Source organism: Vespula pensylvanica, chromosome 3, assembly GCF_014466175.1.
Source record: "Vespula pensylvanica isolate Volc-1 chromosome 3, ASM1446617v1, whole genome shotgun sequence".
Lineage (NCBI taxonomy): Eukaryota > Metazoa > Arthropoda > Insecta > Hymenoptera > Vespidae > Vespula > Vespula pensylvanica.
In genome coordinates this window covers 3,636,911-3,654,023 of record NC_057687.1, presented here as the reverse complement: position 1 = coordinate 3,654,023, position 17,113 = coordinate 3,636,911, and the positions used below count along the sequence as shown (strand labels likewise).

General features: G+C 35.5%; 1 protein-coding gene across 4 annotated transcripts in view; it reads left to right on the top strand.

Annotated features, from left to right (window-relative positions):
- The window catches only part of LOC122628011 (calcium-transporting ATPase sarcoplasmic/endoplasmic reticulum type), a 30,274-nt gene that overhangs the window by 8,879 nt on the left and 4,282 nt on the right, over nt 1-17,113 (top strand). For 3 of the 4 annotated variants that reach the window (XM_043809790.1, XM_043809791.1, XM_043809792.1), the window contains exons 3-14: nt 6,699-6,716; nt 9,184-9,266; nt 10,025-10,411; nt 10,514-11,001; nt 11,083-12,088; nt 12,173-12,393; nt 12,467-12,602; nt 12,686-12,838; nt 12,928-13,061; nt 13,155-13,272; nt 13,357-13,474; nt 14,582-15,153. In XM_043809790.1, the coding sequence (XP_043665725.1) occupies nt 6,699-6,716; nt 9,184-9,266; nt 10,025-10,411; nt 10,514-11,001; nt 11,083-12,088; nt 12,173-12,393; nt 12,467-12,602; nt 12,686-12,838; nt 12,928-13,061; nt 13,155-13,272; nt 13,357-13,474; nt 14,582-14,679 (2,960 nt within the window). In that variant the 3' untranslated portion in view covers nt 14,680-15,153. Of the gene's footprint in view, nt 1-6,698; nt 6,717-9,183; nt 9,267-10,024; nt 10,412-10,513; nt 11,002-11,082; nt 12,089-12,172; nt 12,394-12,466; nt 12,603-12,685; nt 12,839-12,927; nt 13,062-13,154; nt 13,273-13,356; nt 13,475-14,581; nt 15,154-17,113 lie in introns of those variants that run through there. The other variant, XM_043809793.1, reaches the window with a different exon arrangement.

Here is a 17,113-nt window from a genome sequence, read left to right as displayed (position 1 = left end):
TTTCTCTTTGTCTCTCTCTTTTTCTTTATTCTTTTTTCTTTCTTAAACATTACGATCGTCGATCTAATTTTATCGCAAACGTCTATTTGACATTTACTCGTCGAAAGGAAACGTTTAATTCGTAATTAAGTGGAATTGTATTATTTTCAAATAACGAAGTAAATAGGAACGTCTTTTGAATCTTTCCAATCGTAATATTGTCGATTATAATAATTACGATTTATATACGATCTAATGTGTCGAGATGAGATTCGATTGTTTGTTGAATGAAAATATAAAAAAAGAGGAAGAAGAAGAAAATGTATCGAATTCTCCGTTGACGTCGATTTTTTACAAAAAATCATCAACTATATCCATCTGTTTGACTTGATTTATTTTATACCAGAAATACATATATTCTTCGAATGATATTTAGAGAGAAAGAGAGAGAGAGAGAGAGAGAGAGAGAGAGAGAGAGAAAGAGAGAGAAGGTTTATGCACCTTTATTCGCAACAGATATTCGATTGAAACGATGCCAAGTTTACGATTATTCGAGAACGTTTTTCGAGAAGCTATGAATCTATTGTTTAAACGAAAAGAAAAATAAAATGAAAAAGAAAACGAAGAAGAAGAAGAAGAAAGAAGAAGATGAAAAAGATTCGACGTTTCAATCGTACGTCTAAGATTAGTCGTGATGATTTATTATCGCGAAAGAAGTATTCTTTTTCGAATGAGAAAAGTTTGTTGCTCGTTCGTTCATCGTTTTAACAGCTCAAATTATCTTATGGAAATTATTTTACAGGACTTGAATAGAGTTTAACGATTACGAGTTCTATTTACGTTCGATAGATCTAACGGTGTAGAAATTTGACCTTGAAACGTTTGAACACCTTTCGATGTTAAGTGTGTAATAGCGTTATGTTAGTCTTCGATCTTTTTATTTCGTAGTTAGTTTGTTTCATTTAACAGGTGAAACCTGTAATAACGTTGCCGAAAAGAAATAAAAGTTATAGGTACTCACACAATTCGTGTTTCTGCGGTCGAAAATTTTTCCTTTCGCTTTTCTAATTCTCAAAAAGAGGAAGTAAAAAAAAGAAAAAAAAAAACAACAGAAGAAAGAAAAAGATAAAACAAATACAAGAAATTACTTCGTTTATTTTCCACAGATACTTCGCGTTTTTTTTTTCTTTTCTTTATTTTTTTCAGAAAGTACTTTTCCACGAAATTTTGAATCGCCTCGACGTGGTTTAAATTTGCGATAAATAAATCGAGCCTTTACCGACTTTTACACGTGAACGAAACGAGAGTTAATTGAGGAACTTTTCTTACCTTTGATATTTCTTTGAAAGAAGAAAAAAGAACTTGAGAATCCATTCGAGATTTTTATTTGAAAACTGCTTGTCGATAAGCACCGATAAGAATTCAAAAGGGGACTATAGACCTTGACGTATTTTTCTTTACTTTTACATACGAGTTTTCGATGGAAAATTATGATTCAGGAAAGAAATATATCGAGAACGAGTTTTCCGTTTAATTTATTCGAATAGTTAACGAACAGCTAAATAAATTAACATCGTTTTGAATAAATTCAATTAGTGAATTGTAAATATTATAATTTTCAATCGAAAGATGCTTTATTTATTTATTTATTTATTTACTTTTTCTTAAAAAAGGGAAAAGAAAACAGAAATTACTTCTTTTCTAATTCTCCGTTTTATTTAATTACATGAATTTGTATCGTTAATCTATTCAAATTCGTTCTTTACCTTGGCATTAGGCAACTTTACGTGTCTTTTTTCACTGACTAATCAATCCACTACACCTTTTCTCTTCTTTCCTTTCTCCTCATTCACGGGCTCATTGCTCTTACAATTAGAGTATTGTGCATGAGATGCAGAAATAAAGAGAAAGAGAGAAAGAGAGGGGGGGGGGAGAAAGAGGGAGAGAGAGAATGTTCTGTAGGAAGAAGACGTCGTTGTGCATGCGACCTTTGCCACAGTAAACCAGCCAATGGCATTTGTTCCGATCGTTTTCTATTCCGATGATTAAAGTCCAATGTCCTCTTCCGCTTGTTAACACGATCACAGTGAGTTCCTTCTGCTCTCGATATATCGAAAAGTATAACAGACAATTATTTTTCAAATTGAGGTATCCAATAATTCTTTTGGATTTGTACGTTATATATATATATATTATATTTATATATATATATATGTATGTATGTATTCATGAATGAATATATATATATATTATATATTAGTATATACATATTTGTATATATTTATATATATATATATATGAATATATGCATGAATGAATATATCTATCTATATGTACAATAAATGTATATGTATGTGTATACGTATGTGAATGTTCCAATCTATCATCTAAATGGGCTGAATGGATTGATCAGAAATATATACCGACAATTAGGTCAATTGCTACGAACTTTCACAATTAATTTCAGTTCGATACGATTTCCGATTTCAAAATGGTGTGTTTTGAAAAAAATAAAACAACATGAACAAATAAAACATAAAATAAGAAATATCGTGGATATCACGAAAAAAACTCCTATTTTACATTTACAATGTCTTATTTTTTTTTGAAACGGTTTGCCTTCTTTCCCTTTAAAAAAAGACAATATTTCTTCTTTTTCTTTTTTTCTTCGACATATTTAGGAAAAAATATAAAACGATCAAAGTAAAACTGTTTTCTTAGTCCTATCTACTAAACACAAACACATGAAAAGTATATAATAATAGATTATAATAATTATACTGTAACATATAATAGATATACAATAATTAAATTACTTGCGGTCTAATCGTTTGGAAATAAAAAAAAATATTTAAGACAGATCAATTTTTATTATCGCCTTTACGAGTATTATTGGTCGTTTAAATTTTAAAACTTTTAATCGTCGAAGAAATGCTCGCTCGACAATTTTCTGAATGATCCAAGTTACTTCCGTCCAAGGATTTGCACACGAATCTAAGCCAATTAACTCATCGAATGTGCACACAGATATTATATATATATATATACATATACACTAAATACATACATACATACACACATTTATATTCGTTCTGTTATAATAGTTCATATTCGCGTTATATACGAATCTAATATAGAAGCAGGCGACACACATACATATGTATGTACATTATATATATATGTATGTATGTATGTATGTATGTATATATGTACTAATCAATCCTAGTAACGCGTGGATGCTGGAATTGCGTTAAGAGTTAACGCGCTGAACGAGGTTAACTCGATTTAAGGTCGCTCTTTAAGATTGCAAGGTGGAGCGCCATTTGCTTAATGATTTTCCTGCATCCTTTTTCATTCATTTATTCATTCATTCATTCATTTATTTATTTATTTATTTATTTACTTTTGTTTGTTCATTTGTTTCTTTAATTAAATCTAATTGCATAATTTCGTCCGAAATATTACTTGTTTTTCGCCTTTCTTTTTTAATTCTTTCATTTCGTTATTATATTCTTATCAAGATTACCTTTATATTCGATTTAAATCGAAATGAATGTTCCTTTACGAGTCAACTTTCCGAAGTGAAAGAAAAAGAAAAGTCAATGTTCTCCACGTCGTTGAAGTTACAAACACGAAACGATCGAAGCCTAAAGCTTTTAATACTTTAAAAGAAAAAAAAAAAAGTACTAAGAAGCTTCGTTGTTGATCGAGTTAACGCGGAAATCGTTGAAGAACATTTTATATATATATATATATATATATATATATATATATATAAAGAAAACAGAAAGTCATAGTTAAGTAGCTATTGAAAAAAAAAAAAAAATAGGTATAGAACCGAGCATGCAAATAACTTACGCTATCATCGTTAGTTTCTTGGAAAATGTAAATGAAAAAGGTAGTAAGAAGGTAGTAGAAGAGCCTTTGAGGTTGTTAAAACAACACACGAACTCTTAACGAACAGGATCGTATCATACGATGACTCGTTGTACGATGACTGATGTCGTATATAAGCAGGAGAATTCTTCCATGAGTTTTACTCGCGAGAAAGCTCGCACTTTTCTACCCACGCAACATACACAGTTACGTACGAACTCTTTCTATATAATATAGCGTGTTAACGTGTTGTATATCATTGTTGTGTACGTGAATACCGATCGATGCTTTCCGTAACGAATCCATCCACAGCCCGGCTAACTCTTGTGCTTTTACACATACACATACCGATACACACTCGCATATATACATATATAATATACATATACATATATATATATACGTACATATGTGTTGTGTGTGTGTATGTATGTGTATACATAATATATATATATATATATATATATATATATATATATATATATATGAAATGTACGTATGAATATTTCCGTAAAGAATCCGTCCACAGCCCGGTTAACTTTTATGCTTCTATTCACATATATATATATATATCCATATACGTGTGTATGTATGTATATATGTCTATGCATATGTATATGTATATATAGGATACTCGATCGGATTCACAGGATTTGTCGAATTCGAATAATCGAATAAGCATCGTCTATCCACGACCGGATATCGTTCATTCTCTGTGGATATCGACGAGGAAAGTCGAAAAGTTTGAACGAATCAGCTACGACGAGAGTGTTTCTATTTTTTCCTGTTTCTTCTTTCTCTTTTTTTCCTCTTTTTTTTCTCTTTTTTTCTATATTTTATTATAACATGATAGTTTAAATTCATTCTTCTCTCTAAAACAAGTTATTGTCTATTAGTTGTGAGAAAACTTGTAACATCGCGTTCGAGTTAACAATAAGATTTCTTTTTAAGATTAATAGATATTTCTTGTTGTTAAACGTCGCAAGGACGTATAAACTTACATATATACGTGTGTATTTATGTATATGTGTGTATGTGTTCGCGCGCGAGTGTGTTTATAAGACGGCTATGAAGTTTTTATAATCTGCCCACGTAGATAGAAGCGCTATAGAAGTAAAGAAACGTTGGTAGGGTAGCCGATAAAAATATCTACTGTTAATATTGTCATTATTACCTTCGTATCTCTCTCTTTCTTTCTCTCTCTTTCTGGATGATCGCTTTGCCTGTTTCTTTCTTTTTTTTTTTTTTTTACGTGTATGTGTATTGTGCGTGTGTGTATATTTTACGATCGTTCACCGAAACGAAATGGAATTTTTCGTTACGAAATAAATGTTCCTCGTACATTTGCGAGTTAGTATTTATTACTAACGTTTATGATGCACCTATGTATATACGTACATACCAACGTATAAAAGAAATATCGATAAAGCGATCCTCTTCTTCCTTTTCCGACGCGTTCCATTAATCTCGTTATCCTTCGGGCTTAATAAGCCGAAGGAAAAGCGTTAGACGTATTTTCCTCTAAGGTAGAGCGTTCTAAAGTAACAATGCGCGTTATAAACACGTGCTCGATCGTGCACGTCAATCCTCGACCATTCAAGGAAAACCTATGTCCTTTCTACGTGTATAAGTGTCTGTATTACGTTTTTATATACGTTTTTCTTCGTAAGCTTGTATGGGTTATAAAAGAATATAATCACACTTATGTACGTTGTTAGAGATACGTTTTTCTAACGTATCGATGATCGTTATACTTCTTGAAATATATGTCTTTACGTATATTGAATTTATTTATTACGTTTCTCTTTCTCTTTCTCTCGTTTTTTTCTCTCTCTAATTCTCTTTTTTCGTTCTCTCGAAATATTATTCGTCTTAGGTTAAGAAAACAAGATGGTTACTGGATTTATCTAATATTAGTGTATTTTTGTAGTCTCGAATTGAATCTTAAATTTTCTATATTTTTATCTTTTCGAAGATATACTGATGTACATATATATGTGTACATATATACATACATATATACATACATATATACATACATACATACATACATACATACATACATACATACATACATACATACATACATATATATGTATATACACATAGGTTTGATTTAGTACCTTTTTATTTGAAATATTTTGACGTCAAGATCAGGAACGGCGTGATAATATTGTAGTAAAAAATAAACGTTCCGCAAAATTTTTGCAAATATTTCCATGATCTTGATAAATAAAAAATTATTCCGTGAGGCGATAAACGTGAGCTAACTTGTCCTTGAAGTGTTTAAACATAGAAATTTTCCTAATAGGATCGATTATATTAATTCTCTCGTTATCGTCCACGAACGAATATAAATTGTTCGTTTCTACGATATTTTCGAGAGAAGATACAAAAAGAAAAGAAAAGAAAAGAAAAATAAAAAAGAAAAAGGAAAGATCCAACAAAATTGCGAAGCGTGACTGATACTCGTTTTTAATTTATGAGATGGCTGACACAACCATAGTAATTTTCTTTTCTTTCCTCTTTTCTTTTTTTTTTCTTTTTTTTTTCTTCTTTTCTTCGCGAGTTTTCTCGACTGGCGTCAAATACGAAACGTTTTCGAATTCCTTTCTTAGTATATTTCCGTGCTGCAAAAATTACACCATTCACGGGTTTCTTACTCGGTTCCCGGGCAATCTCTCGCGGCAAGTGGGCCACCTTAAAGGGGATGTTTTAGATTCTCAGCTCTTCACTGATGGTAATGGTTTCTGATTGCGTAAACAGAAACTGACGTTGCTCGTTTAATTAACTCGAAAGTCTTTTAAACGACTTATTAACTGAATATTTTATTTCTGTTTCAGAATTGCCAGCCGAGGAGGGTAAGTCCCCTTACATATTTTCCATTAGAACGTAAATATTAGTGAAAGGTTAAAATTTAACTGATATCGAATCGGCATCGTGGGTCATATATCTTTATTAATAGCTATATGAAAAGTTTATGATTCGTTTTTACGTAAATGAAATATTTGAAGAAAGAAAAGAAAACAAAAAAAAAAAAAAGAAAAGAAAAATACTCGGAAGAAAAAAAATGGTCGTATATTTAGGAATAGATTCGCGATCATCGAAAAGAGGTACTCGTTTTTTCTCGGGATTTAACGAAATAAATGGATAAAAAATTCGTGGAAGGCGATTAGATTTTTCATCCTCTTAAAAAAGTTAATAAGTGGATATCTCGTTGAAAGAAGATAGATCCGGCACATCGAACTATTAAGTATCTCGTTGAGAAAAATAAAAAGAAAAAAAAAAAAGAGAGAGAGAGAGAAAAATGGAGAAAAAATATTCGATTCATAATTTCACGAAGAAGCTACTAGTTATAATATTACGTTGAAAAATCATGCGAGTGAGAAAACGTATACGACGACGACGTGTTAACTCGTGACAAGCGAGTTGTTAAAAACTCTGAAACTGATCTTAGCGATCGTGTTGTCTATCTTCAAGAAAAAAAAATGAGAGAGAGAGACAGACAGAGAGAGAGAGAGAGAGAGAGAGAGAGAGAGAGAGAGAGAGAGAGAGAGAGAGAGAGAGAGAATCTTCTTCGTTTACACACGCGGTAGAGTACGAGTAGAGAGAAAAGAATAAAAAGAAAAAAAGAAACATTGCCGATCCTACTCTGACGCAATTTACTGACGTCGCCGAAGTTCATATTCTGTTGTTGGTCAATTATGACGCACGGAATACACACGAGGAAACTCGTAATGCCGGATCCGGGCAGTCGTAGGTTCTCTTCGAGGTTACGGCAAGCGCGAAATTGAGGCTTCGTGATTATTCACATTCTTATCGATTTCATTTAAGATATTATAGAAAAAAAAAAAAAAAGAAAAGAAAAAAGAAATTTGTCGACGTTATTATTAACATAAGTGAGCAAGGTCAATGAAATTGATTAAAGATATCGATCATTTACTTTTATATCTTAATTCTAATTTATCAAAGAGATCTTATCAACGCTTTTTATAATTTAATATTATATCTTATCTATATAAAAATCTACATACATACTTACTTACGTACTTAATTTATGTATGCACGTATAATCATATAGATCAAAGATCCGAGCGAAAAATGAAAAGACATACATATGTATTCGCGGAATCGATAGTTATTACATCATCGTAATGTTTTTTCCACGTGCATAACGTGTCTCTGTTTGGTATAACAAAAGTCTAAGTAATCATCATTATGATCATACGCATGGGTGCATAATATAGACGAATGAAAAAAGCAAATTGATGAAACATTGTGGTTTGTTTTCACGTGATATTGGAGAAAACAAATAACAAACAAACAAACAAAGGATATCGAGAAGGAAATGTCAAGGTCAATGAATTTGTAAAGATCAAAGAGAGCTAACGTCACTACCTCTCTCTCTCTCTCTCTCTCTCTCTCTCTCTCTCTCTCTCTCTCTCTCTCTCTCTCTCTCTCTCTCTCTCTCTCTCTCTCTCTCTCTCTCTCTTCGTTGATACGTCGAGTTTATATTGCGCTCGAGTTGCAGCACGTGGTTGAAAACGTCTGTCAGAGGGGTGGTTAAGGGTGGAGGGGAGATGAATTTCGAGACACATGTGGGTGATGGAACGCGTCGTTATCGAACTGGAACAGCCTTCGGCCGTATACGGTCCTTCAGGTTCGTAAGCTTCGAATGCATTACGAGCTGACGACGTATGCGTATGCTTTACCTAATGAATGTATTAATCCATATGTCTCTCTCTCTCTCTCTCTCTCTCTCTCTCTTCGTATACGTGTAAGTATACGTCCGTCTATTGCATACGAAGACGTATACATGTTCACACATATGTAACGATGCGTGTTTACTGGAAATATATACGATATGTGTGTATATATATATATATATATATACATACACACACACACATATATATGTAGATATATACATATATCGTCATAGTATCGTCGTTGTCGTCGTCGTCGTCGTCGTCGTCGAACACAGGTCTCTGCTTACATTATGCGAATGCACGCGACATGTTCCACTCGAGTCCGTACGCGTAATTACACATCGTCATTGCGTACGATGCAACAGAACCAACTAACAACCTCTACAAATTCGCAGTTCTGGTTGAACCTAATTCAGTTTGTTTATGTCTTCGATGCCGATCTTCGATGTCGAATCGATCATATTTTTGTTGTCCTCTCCTCTCTTCTTCTAGCTTCTTTTCCTCGAAAAAAAAAAAAAAAAAATTTTCTTTTATGTTCGCGAATAAAACGATAAATTTCATCGATCGTCATTTGCATATGATCTAGTCGAATAAAACATGTCCTCTTTGAAATTTTCAGGTAAATCCATCTGGCAACTCGTATTGGAACAATTCGACGACCTCCTAGTTAAGATTCTATTATTAGCCGCTATTATCTCTTTTGTACGTATACAGTTGGAAAGAATGAGTATAAAAATTTTGTAATGTCGATTCATACGTTTAACAAATAAGCCGTCTAAATTCTTCGGTATTAGTTTCTATTAACGTGATTTGTATCAGAGACGATAGAATCCTTCAATGACGAATCTCGGTGGATTGAAATGAAATAGAACGGTAACGTCGTAACGCTTAGATTTATATTACACGGAGTAACGTTAAAATTGTTATGGTAGAACAATAGAGACGGAAAATGAAATGCATAGCGTGCTAATCGACCATAAAAGATCCTAGTCATCGAATATTTAGAAAGATCACATTTATTAAAGGCAACGAACAACTGACGAAAAATGAGAAATGCAACGAACGACCGATCGTTGTAAATATTATCGGTTTAAACGCCTGTAATATTGTAAATATTTATTAATTGTTTACACGGATACATAGATAACCCGTTTCAAATTAATTACATAAAAGAAATCAAAAAAAAAAAAAAAAAAAGAAAAAAAAGAAAAGATATAGACTTTTAATCGTGCGTTACGATGATCGTATATACGTATGTATGTATATACAAGAGTTTGGTTTATCAGGTTGGCACATACATTTACGATTACTCCGTAGTAGAGATTTCTATAAATATATCTAGTATCGGTGAATTTAAAAATATACATCATCGATTTTACGTAGCCATGAAACTTCGTTATTTTCATATGCAAGACCATGGAAGAGGTTTACTCTATATAGCAATCATATATTTCGATCAGGTACTAGCTTTATTTGAGGAGCACGAGGATGCGTTCACGGCCTTCGTCGAGCCCTTCGTCATTTTGCTCATTCTAATCGCCAATGCCGTGGTCGGTGTGTGGCAAGAGCGTAACGCCGAATCGGCGATCGAGGCGTTGAAGGAGTATGAACCCGAAATGGGTAAGGTCGTACGGGGTGACAAGGCTGGCGTACAAAGGATTCGAGCGAAAGAGATCGTTCCCGGAGACATCGTTGAGGTGTCTGTCGGTGATAAGATCCCAGCTGATATTCGTCTTAGCAAAATCTTCTCGACCACCCTCAGGATCGATCAATCTATCCTGACTGGTGAATCAGTATCTGTTATCAAGCATACGGATCCTGTTCCCGATCCACGCGCCGTCAATCAGGTTCGTTCGAACGAGACAAACGTTTGATTTATTTCTCGAGTTCGAAGGAAACTTTATAAACAATTTTTGAAACACCACGGTATTCTTTGTTTCTTTTATCAGGACAAGAAAAACATTTTGTTCTCTGGTACCAATGTAGCTGCTGGTAAAGCACGTGGCGTTGTCATTGGAACCGGTTTAAATACTGCTATTGGTAAAATCCGTACTGAGATGTCTGAGACTGAGGAAATAAAGACACCCCTTCAACAGAAACTCGACGAGTTCGGTGAACAATTGTCAAAGGTCATTTCCGTAATCTGCGTTGCTGTGTGGGCTATCAACATCGGTCACTTTAACGATCCTGCTCACGGTGGATCCTGGATCAAGGGTGCCATCTACTACTTCAAAATCGCCGTCGCTTTGGCTGTCGCTGCCATTCCTGAAGGTTTACCAGCTGTTATCACGACTTGTTTAGCTTTGGGTACCAGGCGTATGGCTAAGAAGAATGCCATTGTACGATCGTTGCCTTCTGTCGAAACTCTTGGTTGTACTTCCGTTATTTGCTCCGACAAGACTGGAACGTTGACTACCAATCAGATGTCCGTTAGCCGGTAAAATATAATTTTTACGATCTTCCCGAAAGATCTTCTATTTAATTGATCGATTAATCGCGCTGTTAATTATCCTTTCAGAATGTTCATTTTTGATAAGATCGAGGGCAACGATAGCTCGTTCCACGAGTTCGAGATTACTGGATCGACTTACGAACCCATCGGTGATATGTTCCTCAGAGGACAAAAGATAAAAGGACAGGATTACGAGACTCTTCACGAGATCGGTACGATCTGTATCATGTGTAACGACTCGGCCATTGACTTTAACGAATTCAAGCAAGCTTTCGAGAAGGTTGGCGAGGCTACGGAAACCGCTCTGATCGTTTTGGCCGAAAAAGTCAATCCTTACGGTGTGTCGAAGAGTGGACTCGATCGTCGTAACGCGGCCATAGTCGTCAGGCAAGATATCGAAACGAAATGGAAGAAGGAGTTCACCTTGGAATTTTCTCGAGATCGTAAATCCATGTCCTCGTATTGCGTACCATTGAAACCTAGCAAACTTGGAACCGGACCGAAACTCTTTGTTAAGGGTGCACCCGAAGGCGTATTGGATAGATGCACGCATGCACGCGTTGGTACACAAAAGGTTCCTCTTACCTCGACTTTGAAAAATCGTATCTTGGATCTGACGAGACAATATGGAACCGGACGAGATACCTTGCGTTGTCTCGCACTGGCTACGGCCGATCATCCGATGAAACCCGACGAAATGGATTTGGGCGACTCTACAAAGTTTTATACTTACGAGAAGGATCTTACGTTCGTCGGTGTCGTTGGTATGTTGGATCCACCACGTAAGGAAGTATTTGACTCCATTGTCAGGTGTCGTGCTGCTGGTATCCGTGTTATCGTTATCACTGGTGACAACAAAGCTACCGCGGAAGCCATTTGCCGACGAATCGGCGTTTTCACCGAAGAGGAGGACACCACAGGAAAATCTTATTCTGGACGTGAATTCGACGATTTATCGCCAGCCGAACAGAAATCGGCATGCTCGAGAGCCAGACTGTTCTCGCGCGTAGAACCAGCTCACAAATCGAAGATCGTTGAGTACTTGCAAAGCATGAACGAGATCTCGGCTATGGTAAGGACTTTAGATTTACATGAATCCTCTTTCAAGTTAACGATGAGTATTTTAATAATACGCATTACGTATTATCTTTTACAGACCGGCGATGGTGTAAACGACGCTCCTGCTTTAAAGAAAGCTGAAATCGGTATTGCTATGGGTTCTGGAACGGCTGTAGCAAAGTCAGCTTCCGAGATGGTATTGGCCGACGACAATTTCTCATCTATCGTTGCCGCCGTTGAAGAAGGTCGGGCCATTTACAACAACATGAAGCAGTTCATTCGTTATCTCATCTCTTCTAATATCGGTGAAGTCGTAAGGTAAGGTTTTCCTTAGTAAGCGATCGTCGAAATAAAAATATTATATTTCTTAAAAATATTTGGTAATTTCCAGTATATTCTTGACGGCCGCTCTTGGTCTTCCCGAAGCTTTGATCCCGGTTCAACTTCTCTGGGTCAACTTGGTCACTGATGGTCTTCCAGCCACCGCTCTTGGTTTTAATCCACCCGATTTGGATATCATGGATAAGGTAAAATAACGACGACGAAAAGCATGGTTAAATAATGATTAACAATTGTACATTCGATTAATCAATACTTCGTGTAAATGTAGCCTCCCCGCAAAGCCGACGAATCTCTTATTTCTGGTTGGCTATTTTTCCGATACTTGGCCATTGGTGGATACGTAGGTGCTGCTACCGTAGGATCGGCCGCGTGGTGGTTCTTGTATAGTCCGCATGGACCACAAATGAATTATTATCAATTGGTAAATAGCGTCACGTTAAATAACGTCAAGGTTTACCGTACGGCCCGTTTTGACCAAAAAAAAAAAAAAATTCTTCAAATCGAATTTAGACTCATCACTTGGCTTGCATCGGTGGTGGGGACGAGTTCAAAGGCATTAACTGCAAGATCTTTTCCGATCCTCATCCAATGACCATGGCTCTATCGGTACTAGTAACCATTGAAATGTTGAACGCTATGAATAGGTAAACTCGTCATTCTATTTTTCTTTTGTCTTCGATCAGCCAATAAGTTAAACTCATTACGTGACATACGAATTTCTTGTGGCGATCTCTTAGCTTATCGGAGAATCAATCACTCATCACGATGCCGCCTTGGTCCAACATGTGGCTCATCGCCTCCATGGCTCTTTCCTTCACACTCCACTTTGTCATTCTTTACGTCGACGTCCTTTCGGTAATAATAATTTATGATATAAATAATTAACCGATTTATCGATCACTACTACATAGTGTTAATTACGTGTTGCGTTTATTTCAGTCCGTATTCCAAGTGACTCCCTTAACGGGTGAAGAATGGGTTACCGTTATGAAGTTTTCCATTCCAGTGGTACTTCTAGACGAAACCCTGAAGTTCGTTGCCAGAAAGATCACAGATGGTGAGAATCCAATTTACACCGTGCATTGGATCGTTCTAATGTGGGCTGTGTTCTTTGGACTATTGCATATTTGTCCCATATAGAACATCCGTGAACAAAGATTAGTGTAGCGAACGATGTTTTTCCTATGGAAAGCATTTATAACTGAGTTCTTGGACTTGCAAATGCATTTAACTAAAGTTCTTCCCTCCACGGTGCGGGAAGGTCAAGATAAGTTATTAACAAAGTGCGTTTAAGTGAGATTTTAACGAGTTTGACTGTTGTGCATGGTGTTAGTACAACCATTAAAAAAACAAAAAAAAAACAAAAAACAAAAAACCAAAAAAAAAAAAAGAAAAAAGATACGTCGCCAAGGCCCACCAGTCCGCATCACATATATATATATACACATACACAGACCGTACCTTTAAAGATGTCCCATGATCGTGTGGGCTTTTTAAGTGGCTGCTCGAGTGATTAAGAGACTCACCTCTGCCGTAATCAAAGAATTAATTATTATTAAATTATTTTTTACGAGTGCCTTTAAATGTTAACTTCTTTGTCCGAGAGAAAACACACGTATGTAGGTGTTCTTATCTAATCAGGTATAGCCAAAACCTTCCTATTGTTTTTAGCACTGTTGCACGCATGTATTATTAATCGTGAGACTCGCACACTCCAGTATCGTTTTCGTTCGATAACTCTCTAAAATTTCCAAATTCGTAGTAGACTAACTGCACTTGTATTGATTTACGTACGAAATTCCATCGATGTTCGTAACGTCAATGATCTTTCCAATAAACTAATATCATATCAAAAATATAATTAAATCGAGGAACATCAATGGAACTAAAATTGTAACAAAAGTTTATAAGGGAGGAAAAGGAAAAAAGAAAAGAAAGAAAGAAAGAAAGAAAGAAAGAAAGAAAGAGAACAAACAAACAAATAACAAAGAAAAAAGTCAATTTTGACAAGTCGGCTTTTTATACTAGTTGCACGCACATATAAATTTCTGCACAGGTTCCTTTCGTTAAATTTAACTAGCACGCTAATTATTTATTATTATCAATCATCCGCTTACTTTTTGATTGTCTGCTTATTAAAAATTCTATGTTAATGAATTCTTAGCATCAAGAGTATCCGCTTCAGTGAAGAGGTCGAAACTGGAGCTGCCTGATAAATTGCTGAGATTTCAAGACAGTAACTTTGCATGGAGTTCGGATTGACGGAAACCTTATTAATATTCCCGCACATTGCCACGTGTCTTCCTTCCTGTTGGGATAGTGCATGCGTACAAACTCCTACAGCATATCCTATGGTATCTCCGAATTCCCTGGTAATTACAATAAAAACGATTTTAAAGATCCTGCTGTGTCGTCTATCAGTCAGGATGAATTTTTCAAATTTGATTTGATTTCATCAGCATCCGTCTTGTAAGATCTGAAAAGTAATAATTAAAGGCATTAGCCTTTTGTTCGTTGCTAGTTTATTTCCCTTTTATAATGATGCGTCCTTATAAATTAATAATTACCTTGCCAATTCGAATAGATTTGTAGATATGAAAGATCGTAAACAATAGAGATGCTTATTTGTTTGCATCGACGCATCCCTTTATAGTAATTAGTATATCGATAGAATAATATTCTCGAGTATACGAAGTAAACGTTGGTTGCACGGTACCTTTTGTATATATATATATATATATATATATATATATAAAAAAGAAAAAAAAAAGAGAAAGAAAGAAAAAAAAAAGAAAAAGAAAAAGAGATACGCGACAGGCACAGCAGGACAAAGTCGTAACAGCTTGCACTTAATTATTAATTATTAATTAATAATAACAACTCGGTCCTCTGCGAACGTGTACGTACTTTTATGTGCATAATTTCTATATAATTTAAGAACAACAAAAATAGAAAAAAAAAGAAAGAAAGATACACGTTACGCAGCAATTGTGTATATCATCAACGGGTGCGATGTGGACCGTCAAGTTGTGTTGTCTGCGTTGTTGTCCTCGTCGTCGTCGTCGTCGTCGTCGTCGTCGTCGTCGTCGTCGTTTTCGTCGTCGTCGTCGTCGTCGTCGTCGTCGTCGTCGTCGTCGTCGTCGTCGTCGTCGTCGTCGTCGTCGTCGTCGTCGTCGTCGTCGTCGTCGTCGTCGTCGTCGTCGTCGTCGTCGTCGTCGTCGTCGTCGTCGTCGTCGTCGTCGTCGTCATCGTACGTGCGTATGGCTTTGTGTGTATACATATTAACGATAAAATAAAAATTGTTAAATCGTTCGAGATCAGCTTGATTGGTCCATGTCTCATCACCGTTTCAAGTCCGGATCGGCGAGCTGAATCCAAAACGACTCGATCATTAGTTCGAACCGTTCCTAATAATAACGTTCACTATGTACAAAAAAAAAAAAATAGAGAGAAAAAATATAGTATTTGATTAGAACCATTCAAACCGGTCGAGTCGTTTAAGGAGTTTCAAGCTACGGGCCAGATTAAGTATGCCACATATAGGAACACATAGCATACATACATACATACATACATACATACATACATACACATACATACGCGTTCACAGAGTATATATATATATAAAGGGGCGATTAATTGCGAACGATCGGTGTTATTTTCAAGTTCATGTGGGCCTTCAATGCGCCTCTGACTGTTCTTTAGTCGTTTTAACCCTGGGTTTTATATATATATATATATATATATATATATATATATATAAAACATACATCACACAGCTAGTAGAGTTAAGAATCTGCTAGAAAGTGCACGAACATGCGGCGATCCACTCTTCCACATACACTTCCAAAACGCAACAAGACTGACGGTGTGGTTTTCAAAGAAGAGTGGTTCGTTGGTGGTCGCACGATAGAGAAAGAAGGAAAAGAAAGGAGAATGAAAAACAAAAAAAAGAATACACACACACACACACACACACACATATATAAAAGAAAAGGAGAAGAAAAAAGAAGAAAGATACCCGAATAATGAGATCGTTCGACGCGATATACTAAAGCAAACATTGAAATTATGTTAGCGATGTTTCCCGGTTTCAATCGATTTAACCGCCCCTCAATCGCGGTAAATAACTTATATAGTGTAATATATTAATTATGTTAATGGTTAAGGCGTGATACTTTGGTATGGGCATAATTAGACTTAATTAAATGCTGGCGGAGAGAGTCGCGAGTGTGTTCAAAGCGAGTGTACGCACATGAAGATGGAAAAGATAATGAAGGATGAAAGAGAAATAGAAAAAGAAATGGAACAAATACGTATATACATACATATAATACACACACATACACATACATACGTGTAGTAAAATAATACTGTAATAACGTAAATGCCATCGACTGTAGGAAAGTTAATTAACGTGACTGATCAATCGCCGGCGTCGCGTTTTTTTTTTTTTTTTTTTTTTTTTCATGAATGAACTCAAATATCTTTCTAAGATCCTTCTAAGATCATTTAAAACTGCCACGATCATTTTTCGTTTCGTTTCGTTTCTCTTTTCTCTCTCTCTCTCTCTCTCTCTCTCTCTCTCTCTCTCTCTTTTTCTGTCTCTCTTTCTTTTTCTCTTTCTCTCTCTCTCTCTCTCTCTCTCTCTCTCTCTTTCTCTTGTTTTCTCTCTTTCTCTTTCTGTCTCTCTCCC